The sequence below is a fragment of the Oryx dammah genome, unplaced genomic scaffold (genome assembly GCF_014754425.2).
Source record: "Oryx dammah isolate SB20612 unplaced genomic scaffold, SCBI_Odam_1.1 HiC_scaffold_15, whole genome shotgun sequence".
NCBI classification, from domain to species: domain Eukaryota; kingdom Metazoa; phylum Chordata; class Mammalia; order Artiodactyla; family Bovidae; genus Oryx; species Oryx dammah.
This window is the reverse complement of record NW_024070199.1, coordinates 33338061-33354477: the sequence shown is the minus strand read 5'-3', so window position 1 is coordinate 33354477 and position 16417 is coordinate 33338061. Positions and strand designations below refer to the sequence as shown.

The following is a 16417-nucleotide window of genomic DNA, read 5'->3' as shown; positions in this document are numbered from 1 at the left end:
TCTCTCGCAGCTCTTATGGGTGAGGGCAGAGGCTGGCAAGGAGACCATACAGTGGTATGTCCAAGTGGTCAGGCGCCCTCCTCTCTGCACCAGGAGAGGAGAGCTCTCCTCCCAAGTGGTGCCAGGGAACAGACGGCCTCCCGTCAAGTTTCACTGACATCCTGATGGGCCCACTTCCACCTGCTGTGAGCTGATGAGGGAGAGAGAGAGTTATTGTTGAATTCCCAGCTTGCCCTTTTCGATATAAAGTTCACTTGTGGTATTTTTTTTAACTCAGGTTGCTAATGCATCTTGTTCTCCGGAGTGTGAGGGACCCAGCTTCCCTCGTAGCCTTTAATTAGTTTCTGGATGATAACATCTTCACCGAGAAGCAACTGGTGGCATCCCCCCCCCCCGCCCCGTCTCAGGGGGAGGTAAAAGAATCTAATAAAGACATTCAGTGTTTCTAGGTGATGTGTTTGACAAGCTTTGGATTAACAAGAAGTCTTGTTAGAACTTTTTTTCCTTTCCCACCATGCTCCCTCCTTGGCCCCGGATCCCTGGTATTTCGCAGGAGAATTCACAGAACTGAGAACTTGTAGCTTCAAACAGACCAGTGCACATCTCCAGCTCTCGTCCTAGAGGGGAAGAGGCTTCACCTTGATCTGTTGGCAGACCGTAACCTTTATGAGGGATTTAGTGGCAATAAAGCCTCAGAACAAAAACTCAGCTTAAAACCAACTGACAGGTTACTTTGCACAGCAGTGGGGCCACTTCCTGGGCCTCTGGATTCAAGGCCAGACAATGAGCTGTTCCTTCCATTCACCTTAATTATTCCCAAAGATGCTGGTCACAGGGAGGGAGGTATAACTCAGTTTCGTTTTGATGTCTGCAGCATCAGTACTTGGATGGAGAGAGGCAGAAACTCCCCTCCAAGCTCCTCTGAACTTAACCTTGCAGGTGCTTGAGGGAAGGAGAGAAGTCTGTGGGAAAATTTGGGCCATACGGCAGTCCAGGCGGGTTGGGGAGGACTCTGCGGCCACTTTCTCACTGCCGTCAGCACAATTCCCCACTGCACATGGCTTTATAGCTTGTGTTTGAGCGTGTAGCTACCAGTGCTTTTAGGCAATTAGAATTAAAATGCTGATGACGCCATCAAAGCAGCTGAGAATGGAAGTGATCTTGGCACCACTGGAAGTCAGCAGATTGACAGCCTGGAGATGCTGGGTTCCGCAGAGCTGAGTGCAGGGCCCCTGGGAGGCAGGGCCTCCGTCCCTGCCCTGCCGCTTTGCCCCTTGGCCCCTGTCTGACCCAGATGAGGCAGCCTGGGAGTAAGGGATGATTGGAGCCTGCTCTCCTGGGAAGCTCTCAGGGCAAGAGGGGAGTCCGAACAAAAAGAACCATTTCCAGGAATCTGGAAGATCATGATGACATGTACAGACACATCTGTGTAATGTTTTCTCTCAGGATGGCCAAGGGTGAAATTCATCATGGGGTCTGGTGAACAGCCGCGCCAAGGGTTGTAGAAAGACTGTTCTCTCTGCAAGGTGTATTTGTGAGCAGAAGCAAGAACATTCAGAACATCCAGGGGCAGAGTTAGTGAACATCTTCCTGAATGGGGAGAAATAGAATCCCTGCTAAAAATGCAGTGGGAGCATTGGAGCTGAGGCCATAAAACTGAAGTAGGTAGAGGGTCCCTGCATCTAAGGCCAAGGCTGCCTGGAGGACCCAGATGTGTGTCCTGAGCCAGATGGGGGTTGTGTCACCTTTCTCTGCAGATCTCTGAGGCTTGTGCAAAAAGTCTCTCTGGAGAATGGGGTCTAGGATACAATAAGACGGTAGCCACACTTGGGTAGCTGTCCTTAACTGGCCCCTTGAGTTTCATGGGCATCAGCTGTGTGCCTTCTTTGGAAAGCGAGAGCCACCGGAAGATACCAGAGGTTGTTGTTCAGTCGCTCAGTTGTATACAACTCTTTGCAGCCCCCATGGACTTCAGCCCTCCAGGCTGACCTTCACTATCTCCCAGAGTGTGCTTAAATTCATATCCATTGAGTCAGTGATAACTATCTAACCATCTCATCCTTTGCCACTCCCTTCTCCTCCCACCTTCAATCTTTCCCAGCATCGGAGTCTTTTCCAATGAGTCAGTTCTTTGCATCAAGTGGCCAAAGTATTGAAGCTTCAGCTTCAGCATCAGTACTTCCAATGAACACTCAGGACTGATTTCCTTTAGGATGGACTGGTTGAGTCGCCTTGCAGTCCAAGGGACTCTCAAGAGTCTTCTCCACCACCACAGTTCAAAAGCATCAATTCTTCGGCACTCAGCTTTCTTTATGGTCCAGCTCTCATATCCATACACGACTACTGCAAAAGCCATCGATTTGATTACAGCAGCTTTGACTTTGCCAGATGCCAAGGCAGAAAAAAAATCTGCTTGAAGAGGCCTGGGGGCAAGGCCTCCGAGGACGTGGCGAGGCTCTGGCTGCTGGGACCAGCAGGATGAGACAACTCGTGGCGCATCTCCCCAGCCCCTGTGTCTGCGTGGTGTGGAGGAAGCTGGCTCTAGCTGTGCTGTCAGGAAGCCCTGCTCAGCCCTTCTGGGTTGGCTTTTACAGCAGACACTGGTGCTGTTTCTCAGGAGTGGATTGGACTCTGTATTATGTTGATTGATCACAGTAGCATTCATCTGTGGTATAATTAGCAATTCACTAAGTGCTTTCAGTTACGGGACGTATTTCATCTGATCCCAAAGCCCTGTAGGCAGAGCTTAGGTCTCAGATCTGCTACTTCCTAGCTCACTGGCTTTGAGCGAGTTAGTAGCTGTTTACAGCCTCAGCATTTTACGTTAAATAGGATAATACATGGGTTCAGTTCAATTCAGTCGCTCAGTCGTGTCTGACTCTTTGCGACCCCATGAACCGCAGCATGCCAGGCCTCCCTGTCTATCACCAACTCCCGGAGTCCACCCAAACCCATGTCCATTGAGCCAGTGATGCTATCCAGCCATGTCATCCTCTGTCGTCCCCTTCTCCTGCCCTCAATCTTTCTCAGCATCAGGGTCTTTTCAAATGAGTCAACTCTTCACATCAGGTGGCCAAAGTACTGGAGTTTCAGCTTGAGCATCAGTCCTTCCAATGAACACCCAGGACTGATCTCCTTTAGGGTGGACTGGTTGGATCTCCTTGTAGTCCAAGGGACTCTCAAGAGTCTTCTCCAACACCACAGTTCAAAAGCATCAATTCTTCGGCGCTCAGCTTTCTTCACAGTCCAACTCTCACATCCATACATGACCACTAGAAAAACCATAGCCTTGACTAGACAGACCTTTGTTGGCAAAGTAATGTCTCTGCTTTTTAATATGCTGTCTAGGTTGGTCATAACTTTCCTTCTAAGGAGTAAGTGTCTTTTAATTTCATGACTGCAGTCACCATCTGCAGTGATTTTAGAGCCCAGAAAAATAAAGTCAGGCACTGTTTCCACTGTTTCCCCATCTATTTTCCATGAAGTGATGGGACTGGATGCCATGATCTTCGTTTTCTGAATGGTGAGCTTTAAGCCAACTTTTTCACTCTCCTCTTTCACTTTCATCAAGAGGCTCTTTAGTTTTTCTTCAATTTCTGCCATAAGGGTGGTGTCATCTGCATATCTGAGGTTATTGATATTTCTCCTGGCAATCTTGATTCCAGCTTGTGCTTCATCCAGCCCAGCATTTCTCATGATGTACTCTGCATAGAAGTTAAATAAGCAGGGTGACAATATACAGCCTTGTCATACTCCTTTTCCTACTTGGAACCAATCTGTTGTTCCGTGTCCCATTATTTATCAATTGTACAGAAAATATTGGAGTCCTCTTTCCAATTTTCCTCATGAAATCATGTATGTGAATCAGGTTCTTGATGCCATTTTGTTGTACCTTCATTTTCATTTTTGAGGACCTCAGTGTTTATAAATTTTAGTTGATTTCTCTCTGATAGAGAATCTGTAGTCTGTCTGACTCCCTGTATGAAGACCTTGGGTTAGTTGCATCACCTCTCTGAGCATCAGTGTCTTTACTGTATAATGCAGGGAATGCGTATGGGTTCCCTAGAGGATTTAAGAGGAAGCAGCAAGTGATAAGGAAATTCCAAGATGGCTCAATAGTTTAAAAAAAAAAGTCCATCTGCTAATACAGGAGACTCAGGAGACAGGAATTTAATCCTTGGGTCGGGAAGATTCCCTGGAGGAGGAAATGGCAATCCAGTATTCTTGCCTGGGGAATCCCATGGACAGAGAAGCCTGGCAGGCTACAGTCCAGGGAGGTCGTAGAGAGTCAGACACGACTGAGTGACTGAGTACACACACACAGCAAATGTTAAGCCCCTGACAAAGCACTTGGCATACAAGGTGCCCTTGCTGTCTCTCCTTCCTTCATGAACTGGTCCCTAAAGAGCTGAGTGTGGGGCAAGAAGCCAGTCATGTGCCTTCAACCCAAAGCAAGGTGCTTTCACACTGGAACTGGAAAGCACTCGTCCTGTCTGGATATCGTGATGAGCAATGATTCCCTTACATCCGCACTTTAAACAATTGATGAAGAGAGCATTCTTAGCAATTTCTTGGATGTTGCCAAATATAACAGCGCACTGATGGTGGCAGGTAGGTTGCTGTGAAATTCAATTTGTGCTAATATGCCCAGAAGCAGGAAAGCGTGGCGTGGGGCCCGCGTGGTGTTTACCCTCCTCCCCACATCTCTATCAGGCATGAGAAAACCAGGTCAGGATCAGAGCTCGCAGAAACTTCCCCCTTTCAGTGGATCCTGAAAGGAACACATTCTGAACTTCGGAACCAGTGGCTTATGACTAATCCCAGATAAATCACTAGCTTTTCTCCCCGGGCTTCTTGATTTTTCCCCGCAAACAAGAAGGGTTTTAATATGGGGAGCGAGAAAGAGTAAGATGTAAGAAATGACAAAATGATTCTGGGTAAAGAAATAACAACCTGCCCGAGGCTGTGTCGTCAAGGAGCTCTCTGTATTTTCAGACTCTAATTTGGGATTCTGAGTATCTAGGATCTAACCTCTCCCTTCTGGCGAGTGGAGAGAGCAAGCGCAGTGCTGGGGCAGGGGTAGGGGAGGCGGAGGGTCCTTTTGCAAACCCCCACCCCACACCCACTGCATCCCACGTCCTCACCTTAAGACCCTGCTGCTGCTAAGTCACTTCAGTCGTGTCCGACTCTATGCGACCCCATAGACGGCAGCCCACCAGGCTCCCCAGTCCTTGGGATTCTCCAGGCAAGAACATCGGAGTGGGTTGCCATTTCCTTCTCCAAGGCATGAAAGTGAAAAGTGAAAGTGAAGCCGCTCAGTCATGTCCGACTCTTCGAGACCCCATGGACTGCAGCCCACAGGCTCCTCCGTCCATGGGATTTTCCAGGCAAGAGGACTAGAGTGGGATGCCATTGCCTTCTCCACTTTAAGACCCTGCTTACCTCAAAAGCACTAGTAATTCTGAAGAAGGGATCAATACCCACTTGGGGAGTGGTCAAGCCCATCTCAGCCTCTAAACAAAGTGTCCTTCTTCTGCTCCCACACTGCACCTGATGTCTATATTTAGCCTCATCTGGGCCTCTAGAGATACACATTGTTAGTAATATTGATAAATCACATTTGAATAGTACTTTGTGTTGAAAATATAATTTCTCTCAGTTTTATCTGATCCACAGAGCGTGTGCTTTAAAAATGCAAGATAGGTATTCATATAATTAAAATAATCTGTGAGTTAAATGATTGACATGAGTTTATACAGCTAGAAACAGTCAACCTGGGCTTAATACTCAGGTTTCTGGGGCAAAGCTGAGGATTCTTTCTATCAGGAGATCCCACAGATCCCACGATACCTGAAGACATTTCCTATTATACAAATATTTGTCCTGGAAAAAAGGAAGAAGGGAAAAGGAACAAAGAAAAGACAGGCTGACTAGTCTTTTCAGGCAAAATAAGCCAAGAGAATGCCCCTCAGTGGACTCAGCAGTGGGTTTGATGGATCATTTCTCTGTCACAATACAGGGACAGCTAGGACCCCTGGTTGCAAGAGGCGGCAGTTACAGCCTGCCTCACATGAATGCTTCCTAGGAGCTGCGGCTCTGGGGTCCAGTGTACAGGGCGAGGCCGATGCAAACGAGAAGGAAGGTTAGGAAGAGCCAGTGATCGATAGGGAAGATAACGACACAGTCATGCAGACACTGAAAAGTCCAAAAGTATACTGATGAAACCTCTCACCCACTCTCCTGATAGAGACCAATGCTATGTAGGAATAACCAAGGGCTGTGTGTGGACAGGTGGTCACAGGGAGCTACAAAGCCAGGTGCCCGTCTTGGGACGGTGCGTCAGCAAGACCCCAGGCAGGGCACCCACACTCACTGCACTACCTCTGTGTGCAGAGAATACATTTGGGATCAGACATAAGCTGCAGTCTGTCTCACCATCTGGATAACCTGGCACACATCACTAACAGCTCACAAAGCCTTAGTTTCTTCATCTGTAAATCGGAATCATAATAGTGCCATCTCATAACATTCTTGTGAGCTAAAATAAAATAATGGAGTCACACTTCCTATAAAATTTCTAATGCATAACAGAAATTCACAGTCTCAGTGCATATATGAGACAGTCGAATTCTATTTTTGTGTGTGCATCCATGATTCAACATGCATTTCTTATTTTTCTAACCCATCTATCTGCTCATTGAAAAGAAAACACTTTAAAATTCTGCATTATAAACTCCCTACACTTTACAGATGAAGATGTGCCTTCACCTGTAAAATGTAGGGAAGGAAACAACGAGGGTGACCCAGGCGTCTCCGTTTGCCTGGAACTTTTCTGATTTCAGCCTTGAAATTCCCGTGTTCTGGGAATCGCCTTGTGTGCTTAGTTGCTCAGTCATGTCCAGTCTTTGCGACCCCATGAACTGTAGGCCACAAGGCTCCTCTGTCCATAAGGATTCTCCAAGAAACAATACTGATGTGGGTTGCCCTGCCCTCCTCCAGGGGATCTTCCCAACCCAGGGATCGAACCCAAGTTTCCTGCATTGCAGGCAGATTCTTTCCTGTCTGAGCCACCAGGGAAGCCCAACTTCCAGGTAAACCAGGATAGTTGGTCAGCTTGGAGATAATATCTACTTGTGGGATTAATGCAGGGCTAAGATAAAGTGGGGCTTCCCAGGTGGCACGCATGGTGAAGAACCCGCCTGCCAGTGGAGGAGACGCAGGAGATGTGGGTTCGATCCCTGGGTGAGGAAGACCCCCTGGAGGAGGAAATGACAACCCTCCCCAGTGTTCTTGTCTAGGAAATCCCATGGACAGAGGAGTGGTGGGCTACAGTTGCCGGAGTTTCAAAGAGTCGAATATGACTTAGTTACTAGAAAACAACGATTTAATAAACAGGAACCATTGAAATTATTATATACTCTGAAAGACTTCAAGGGCTATTTATAGATGTTGAGGAAGTTTAGTTATTTCAGTGTACTTATATTTCCATATGGCCTTGTCAAAGCACTCATTCATTCATTCATTCAAAACCTACATGTTGAACACAAACTGTGTTCTGGCATCGTGTTGTGTTAACAAGACAACCAGGTGGGCTTACATTTTCCTTGGGAGAGCAGACCATATGCAATAATCTGGTGTGGGGTGTTCTACATCAGGAAAGATGATGAGGAAGGCTTCATGGAGGAGCTAAGATTTAAAGAGCAAGACAGACCTGGCCAGGTGAAGAGTGGGGAGAAAGGAAACTATGAAGAACCAGAGAATGACCTGAGGTGTTTGGGGAGGAAAGGAAGCCAGTGACTAGACATTCCTACATGACACCAGGAAAGCCGGGGGTATTCCAGATGGGTCCTTTTAATTCTGTAAAGACACAGGCCCCAAGGCCTTAGCTGTGATGCAACCCTTGCTGTGAGAGCAGTCCCGAGCTGCCATGGCATCTCAGATCTTCACTGCAGAGAGGAAGTGAGGGTCAGGGGGTGGGTGTGAGGAGGGGGGACATGCCCTCAGCAGCAAAGGCAGCATCTAGGGTGCTTAGATCTGCATGTGTTCTCAGGAGCCTGGTCCAAGGTGCTTCTGTGCATCCTCAGCCCCACAGGACCGTGAAAGGCTAATAAAGCATCTTAATTTGCATTTAATAGGGTATCTACTGTGCGCTAAAAACAGCCAATTGCTATTTATTAATGACATAATTATTAGAACTTAACACCTGGGCAGTGGAGGCTACATGAAGAGTGAGGAAGTTCCCCAGAATACTGTTTTAATAATTATGTTATTTAATTATTTACATATTTGAATTAAAATTCAATAAGAGCCAGATTATACCTTAACATAATACATTAATGTGGAACTCAATCCAAAGAGCATGGCTGAGAGGGTTTCCACCTTTCTTTCCAAACCTAACCTGACCATTTCCCAGTTGTTCTGATTCGATAGGGATCGGTTTTCTAGATTCAGACCTCAGAAGTCAGCAGAGAAGTCACATGCATCTATGTGGAAATAAGCTGATGGCCTCTTTTAAGGGTCCATGGACTCTTTGCCGATCTCAGACTCACCCCAGGCCTCAACTGTGTGATCCCAGCTGCCAAGAGGACAGTCCTGCTAGTCTGCTAGTCCCAAGTCATCCCCAGGAGCTTGTCTAATACAGAATCAAACTAATGTTCTGCCCCAGAGAAGTTACTCATGTAATGTAAATGAATGAGCCATCCAGCTGCTGTTGAACAGAACAGCCTTCATGTCAGACTCCAGGCTCCTGAATCCTCCACCTGGGAAATCCCCAGGCACCATGGCTTAACCGTGGCATTGCTCTCAAACCCACCCTTTTCTTTCCACCCTTAGAGAGCCCATGGTTTAACCCAGGCCTTGAAGATCACTTGTAGAAATTGATTTCTCAACTCGAATTTCTGTGTATTTGTTGTCTCTGACACCTTGTTACAAGCTTATTTTGCTTGAAGCATATTAATATGTTTATACATTTACTATATACTTATATATAGTATTTCCTCTTTTAAACAATTTCAAATGCTTGCCATTGCCTATTCAGTTCAGTTCAGCCACTCAGTCGTGTCCGACTCTTTGCAACCCCATGAATCGCAGCACGCCAGGCCTTGCTGTCCATCACCAACTCCCGGAGTTCACTCAGACTCACGTCCATCGAGTCAGTGATGCCATCCAGCCATCTCATCCTCTGTCGTCCCCTTCTCCTCCTGCCTCCAATCCCTCCCAGCATCAGAGTCTTTTCCAGTGAGTCAACTCTTCCCATGAGGTGGCCAAAGTACTGGAGTTTCAGCTTTAGCATCATCCCTTCCAAAGAAATCCCAGGGCTGATCTCCTTCAGAATGGACTGGTTGGATCTCCTTGCAGTTCAAGGGACTCTCAAGAGTCTTCTCCAACACCACAGTTCAAAAGCATCAATTCTTCAGTGCTCAGCCTTCTTCGCAGTCCAACTCTCACATCCATACATGACCACAGGAAAAACCATAGCCTTGACTAGACGGACCTTATTCGGCAAAGTAATGTCTCTGCTTTTGAATATACTATCTAGGTAGCCTATAGGATGGAGTTAAAACCCGGGAAGTGAGTTAATCCTTGAGTGGGTTAAATTTATCTACCATTCATTTTGTGTTGACATGACATACATATTTGCCAAGCACTGTGCATGCATGCTTAGTCTTGTCCAAGTCTTTGTGACCCTATGGACTGTACCCCACCAGGCTCCAATGTCCACGGGATTTCCTAGGCAAGAATACTGGAATGGGTTGCCATTTCCTCCTCCAGGAGATCTTCCTGACCCAGGGATCAAACCCATGTCTACTCATGTCTCCTGCATTGCAGGCAATTCTTTGCTGCTAAGCCACCAGGGAAGTCCTCACCTAATACTGCTGCTGCTGCTACTAAGTCGCTTCAGTCGTGTCCGACTCTGTGTGACCCCATAGACGGCAGCCCACCAGTCTCCCCCGTCCCTGGGATTCTCCAGGCAAGAGCACTGGAGTGGGTTACCATTTCCCTCTCCAATGCATGAAAGTGAAAAGTGAAAGGGAAGTCGCTCAGTTGTGTCCGACTCTTCGCGACCCCATGGGCTGCAGCCCGCCAGGCTCCTCCGTCCATGGGATTTTCCAGGCGAGAGCACTGGAATGGGGTGCCATTGCCTTAACTCACTTATTGCATACTTCACATAGCTTGGAACTTCTGTAAGTGCATTTCACAAACTTACCCCTAAGTCCTGAGAAGAACCCTGTGAAGTACATGCATTTGGCTTCATGACATGAAGGTATGAAGCACAGAAGGTTGAGGTGATGGAGCCAAGACTGAGTGCAGTAGATCCAGGATCTAGACCACTGCTCTCCATTGCCTCTGGCATTGGGTAGACTGCATCCTCACGTGCATCCTGGATTCCTGCCTTCCCATCTGCGCTGTGCACTTCTGTCCCACCTGAAGCAGCTTCACTTCCTTCACCTTCTTGATTGTATCTCCATTGTCGATCCCTACACTAGACTCTGTGGCACAGGAGAAGCTGTTCCCATACCCTCACTGGCTGTGATTCTCCCACGCTAACTCGTGGAACTTAATGTCTGTACTGCTGGTGTCCAGTCACACACAACCCTGTAATGCACTGGGATGTTTATAGGCAGTTTCCCCTAATAGATTGTAAGTTCATGGAGGGTCCACAAAACATGTACATTTCTGCACATCATGTACACACCTAACCCACAGTTATGCATGCAGTAGGTGTTCACTCAATGCTTTTATTTTCAATGTGGACCAATTTTAAAGTCTTTATTGAGTTAATTACAATATTGCTTCTGTTTTATGTTTTAATTTTTTGGCCATAAGGCGTGTGGGACCTTAACACCCCCGAGCAGGGATCAAGCCCATACCCCCTGCATTGGAAGGCGAAATCTTAACCACTGGACCATCAGGGAAGTTTCTTACTCAATGTTTGATGAGTGACTTTTGGCCCTTCCTCCATCAGTAGCTATTCTTCCATTAACAATGATGCCTGGCCATCAAAAGTCTTAATAATAGGATTTTTCTAACATCATGTCCTTTGCCTGGAATGCCTTTCCTCCTCAGAACTTATTGATGTTTACTTATCTCCTGGGACTCGTCTGAGGTGTCTCATATCCAAAGAGCCCTCCATGACATCCATCTCCAGACTGGCTAGGGTGTCTCTCTCTGTGTCTCCTCACCACCTTATTGTATACATTAAAGGGATTTGTTTCTGTTCTGGTTTTTGCATCTCTAGACTGTGGACTCCTTGAGGACAAGCACTATGTCTTTTTATTGTCATGTCCTTGGGGCTGAGCACAACACTGGCATATGGAAGTACTCAGTGAATATTGATGGGTGAATGAATGAACAAATGTGTGAATGAAAGCAGTGCAATCTTAGTATGTTTCTAACAGCCTGCTTGATTAGCCAAGGTAAGATGCAGGATGTATCCATGGAAACAAAACACAATTGTAAGTAGCCCTATCCACTGGCCAAAATCTTCTTATGAACATGTATTAGCCACAATCACAGTGCATCCTTGTCAATTTAGTTTAATTTTACATACTGACAGTAGGTTAGAAGTTGCCACCTGGACAATGATACTTGTAATCTCCTGCATCTTAGGCACTGTGCCAGTTTGGTTCTGATCATTGAGATTGCACCTCTGGTCAGACCACCTCACCTCTCTGCCCTGAATCATCTGCCTTTCAAGTTCATCTGAGGGCAATCTGCCATCTTCAAGCTCTACTCTGAGGCAGGCTTGAAAGGCCAGCGAGCATTTCACCAACTTCAGCTGCACGAGTTGGATGAGTTCCAGTTGTGAGAGGAGGGAGACAATTCTAGATGATTCTTCCAAGCATGAGGTGTGATGGTCTCATTTGATATACTCACTCTGCTGACAGCTCTGGCCCAAAGTGCCTCCTCTTCTACTCGGGGACTGTCCATTGTTCTCTAGTGTATGATTAGCAGATTAGCTATCGTGTAAGAAGCCAGGAAAATGAACTCCCGGCAAGCCCTTCCAAAGCAAGAGTAATTCATTACCCAGCCTGATTTCCACTTAAAATGTACTTTGAGCACACTTCCAACTACAAACCCTAAATCACCCTGTGTTCACAAAGTCCATCATTTTTTATTTTATTGCGTGGCGTTGGCGTGACATAATCCCTTGCAGAGCATCTCAGAGTGCTTTACAGATCAATAAATTACTTACCTGCAGAGTTGAAGCGATGTCTGCAAGGCCAGCACCGTCATTCTGCAGCAGCCTGTCCTCTGAGAAACAGGCAAGGCTGTGCGATTGCCAAGTGGGGGCAGGATCAGGGCTGGGGCTTCACGAATTATGTCCCAGTTAAAACTGTGTGTATAAAATGCACCAGATTTAAATGACTTAGAGAGCTTAGGAATTGGGATCCTTCAGATGGTCAGCAAATCAAGTGTTAAGTCATTAACTCATCAAGTTTCTTTCTCTTCTGGAAGTTTCAGTTTAGCTTTTATAATGACACAGCCATAAATTGCAATGATATGTCTTAGAAGTTTCAGATCTTAGAGGTTGGGGTCACTCCCCAGCCCTGGCTACATCCACCTTCACACTGCTTCTACCTGAAGCTCCAAGTGGATTTAAGTCTAAAAATGATGAATTGGTGCTAGCTTTATGCAAGGTGCTGTATTGGAGACAGCAGAAAATAAAATGATGAGCAAGGCTCCTGTACAGTGTCTTCCAGTATAATCATGTATAGTCAAGGGAAAAAAAAATGACACATGTTACATAAGCCAGCTTATTTTAATACTGTGGAGGAAGCTACATGGTCTCCAGGATGGAGAGGCAGTGCCCTTGGGCATGGCCTGGAAGACCTCCTGGGAGGGATGCTGGCTCAGCCAGGCCTTGAATGATTCCAGTCAGTCTAGACAGTTGGAGAAAGGTGCTAGGGCATCAAAACCAGAAGCAAGGGCTTGAGGCTCAGGAAACAAAGTCCAGTGAATGCTTGTTAATGCACATTCCTGGTTGGGTGGGGCTTAGAGATGGATGGGAAGTCAGTTTTCAGGAGAAGGAGGGAAAATGGCCAAAACAGCTATCTGCAGACACCTCCATTTCTGGAGGAGAAAATCCAGCATAATCAGGAGTAAGTGATGAACAGTTCCAGAAGAGAAAGACAAGTGCAGAAAGTTCCAACCAGTCTTATTTTTGTGTGAGGGTTGTGCTGGGGGTCTTAGCTGCATCTGGGAAGTAAGGGTGATGCTCAGCTTGCCTGGGGTCTCCTGCAGGCCAGGTGACACCGTGTCTTGGGGGATCATGGGTTCTGGAAAGACACTTGGGGGTGGCTCAGAGGCGTGCTGATTGAAGGAGGAAAACTCATGTGAAGACACCTATGAGAACTGAACAGAGAGGCCACGTAAACTTGAAGCACTAGTGTGTCAGAACCAATGGTGGCAGAACTGAAATGACACGTGTTATTGGCCTGGTTTTGAGGTTGTTGTACACATGTAGCTGGTTGGGGAAGTGGTTCCTTTGAGCAACCATTCTAATTCCATCCTATAAATATTTGTTGTATTTTTACTATGAAAATACATAGTAAAAGTGTTTGTGGCTCAGTTGTGTCCAGCTCTTTGCAATCCCATGAACTATGGCGTGCCAAGCTCCTTTGTCCATGGAATTCTTCAGGCAAGAACACTGGAATGGGTTGCCATTCCCTTCTTCAGGGTATCTCCTAACCCAGGGATCGAACTTGTGCCTCCTGAATTGCAGGCAGATTGTTTACCATCTGAGCCACCTTCCCAGGCTCTCCAACATTGCCTTTAAATAGGAGGAAATAGAAGCTGAAGTCAAGGTGAGATGTTTCTCTCAAGCGTAAGGTGATCCCTCTAGTTCCTCCTCATTGACTGTGGCCCCTGTGTTTCTGTCCCTGGGTTATTCTGCCCACTCCCCTTTGAAGACAACAAAGAAATATTTCAGCAAAATTTTAATTTTCCTTCTACCTGTTTCGTCTCCACAGTATCTCCCAAAATTGTGGAGATTTCTTCAGATATCTCCATTAACGAAGGCAACAACATCAGCCTCACCTGCATAGCAACGGGTAGACCGGAGCCCACGGTTACCTGGAGACACATCTCCCCCAAAGGTAAGAGAAGCAGCTTGGGACATCGTGTCATGCGAGGAAGTGGAAGAATCGTTGGCTGTGGCAGGAGGTTATGGTGCCGGTGGCCTGGTCACAAGGATCCCGCATTCTTGGTGGCCTGATAACAACACAGTCGTAGTTCCGCAGAGAATATCGGTGTTCTCAATTCAAGACGGGCATAACCTCTAAGATTCCAGAAATCACACTGGAGGATTGATGCAATCCCTGGGAGAGTAATCTCCCTTGTTTCTGGGTGAAAGGGTGGTGAGATGTCCTGGGTGACTTTTCTGTTCACATTGGATGGTAGAATGCTCAGTTCGGTGTTGGTGGCATTGTTCAGCTGGCTGTGGTAAGAGAGAGAAAACAGACACACAGTGATGGATGAGAGCTTGGAATGGCCACGTTCCTAAAAGGAACATTTCCAGGCCCGTACTGCTTCAACATTGCCAAGTATCCGGTCTCCAGGCCATGAGTCCTTGTGTGGTTTTGTTGTCGTTCTCCTCTGATTAATCCTAGATAACAAATATCACTTAATGTGTGACTAAATTGCAAAACTCACTTTGTCTAATCCAGATGTTTTGTAGACCAGACCAAGTGTTGTTTTGTGCTTGCATAGATTGAACCTGAAACTTTAACAGTTTAAAGCGAGATGCCATTTATTAAGGGCTCCCCGGTGGCTCAGGAGGAAGAATCCACCTGTAGTGCAGGAGATGCCGGAGACGAGGGTTCGATCCCTGGGTCGGGAAGATCCCCTGGAGGAGGGCATGGCAGCCCACTCCAGTATTCTTGCCTGGAGAACCCCATGGACAGAGGAGCCTGGTGGGCTACAGTCCATCGGGTCACAAAGAGTCAGACGTAACTTAAGGCACTGAGCGTGGGCGTCATATATTATAAAGCTAGCTTTTATGCAAGGCGCGTTACATGGTTTCATTTGTTCTTAAATGTTGACTGAGTGCTCGGGGATATAGTGATGAGCCAGAACAGGCAAGCCTCTGCTCTCATGAGCTCACATCCTCATGATACAAATAAGCAGTGATATTAATAATAATAATAAGTGGCGATAAGGATGGGAAAATAGAACAGGATACGTTGACAGAAGGACAAGAGGTTTGGTCAGGAAAGGTGTTTGACATGGTGACATTTGAGCTGAGACCTGAATAAAAATCCTTAAATTTCATTGCTTGTATCTGGCTAGCCTAAAATACACTCATGTAAGTATGTATGTATATATGTGTGTGTTTATATGTAGGCATTGTTGGCTCATGAAGGTTTAAGATGCTAAAGGAAAGATACCCACTATTGTAAAATAGATAAACAAGGGCCTACTGTAAAGCACAGGGAATTATATTTAATATCTTGTAATAACCTATAATGGAAAAGAATCTGAGATATATATATAGATATATATATATACATACCTGAATCACTCTGTTGTACGCTGAAACTAATCCACTACTGTACATCAACTATACTTCAATAAAAGTGAAGATGCTAAAGTCACTGCAGCAGTGGTCATTTGTTTCATGCTGCAGTCTGAGTCCCTCTAAAGCGGACCCTGAGATGGTGATTGGTGAGCTAGAAGTTTATCGGAGGTGGCCCTGGGCTCAGCCCTGTGAAAGGGCAGGGGAGGGGTCGGGCTGGGGAAGAGGTTGACTGTGGTGCCATGTGTGAGAGCAGGATGCCTGTGGGGTGTTCTGAAGACAGGGCAGGTTGTCCCCTACTGAAGGTATGGGGGTGACCTTTTACGACAGGACCGTAGTTGATCAGAGAATTTGGGCTGTGAGCCCAAGCCAGGTATCTCTCTTCCTACTGGAGCTGAGGACTGTCTGGTCCACCCCGGGGCAGGCGTCCTCCGCTCCTGAAGAAGGCAGGGCATCGCAGGGTCCACTACACCTGGGATTTAATGCAGTCAGTTGAAGAAGACTTCATGGGCCCTAGAGAGCCGATTCCCTCTCTCGGGGTGGGTGACAAGTCGCCCTGCGGACATTTTCACAGAAGGGGTGAGATTTTCAGTGTGTTTAGCTGAAACCCTGAGAACTCTCCATAGCCACTGCACTTGAGGCCATCACTGTGAGCGAGGGACTCAGAGAGATGCTTGCGTTTCTGCCAGTCTCTCAACTGGAACTGACCTACAAAGTGGCATGGCCCACAATCTTGGAGGAGGTTTCACTGTACCAAAGATCACTAGTGATGAAAAGTGGTCTTGGGACGCATCCCAGGGTGGACAGACTTTCTGGTTCAAGGTGCACGCCATTCATCCCTGAAAATGCCGGGTCCTCAGTGCCGCTGGACGCTGGGACGGTCCGTGCCTTTAGAATCCG

General features: G+C 46.8%; 1 protein-coding gene across 8 annotated transcripts in view; it reads left to right on the top strand.

Annotated features, from left to right (window-relative positions):
* Positions 1 to 16417, top strand: part of NTM (neurotrimin) — a 951991-nt gene that overhangs the window by 814814 nt on the left and 120760 nt on the right. For all 8 annotated transcript variants that reach the window (XM_040255850.1, XM_040255849.1, XM_040255848.1 and 5 more), the window contains one exon: positions 13974 to 14099. In XM_040255850.1, the coding sequence (XP_040111784.1) occupies positions 13974 to 14099 (126 nt within the window). The remainder of the gene's footprint in view (positions 1 to 13973; positions 14100 to 16417) is intronic.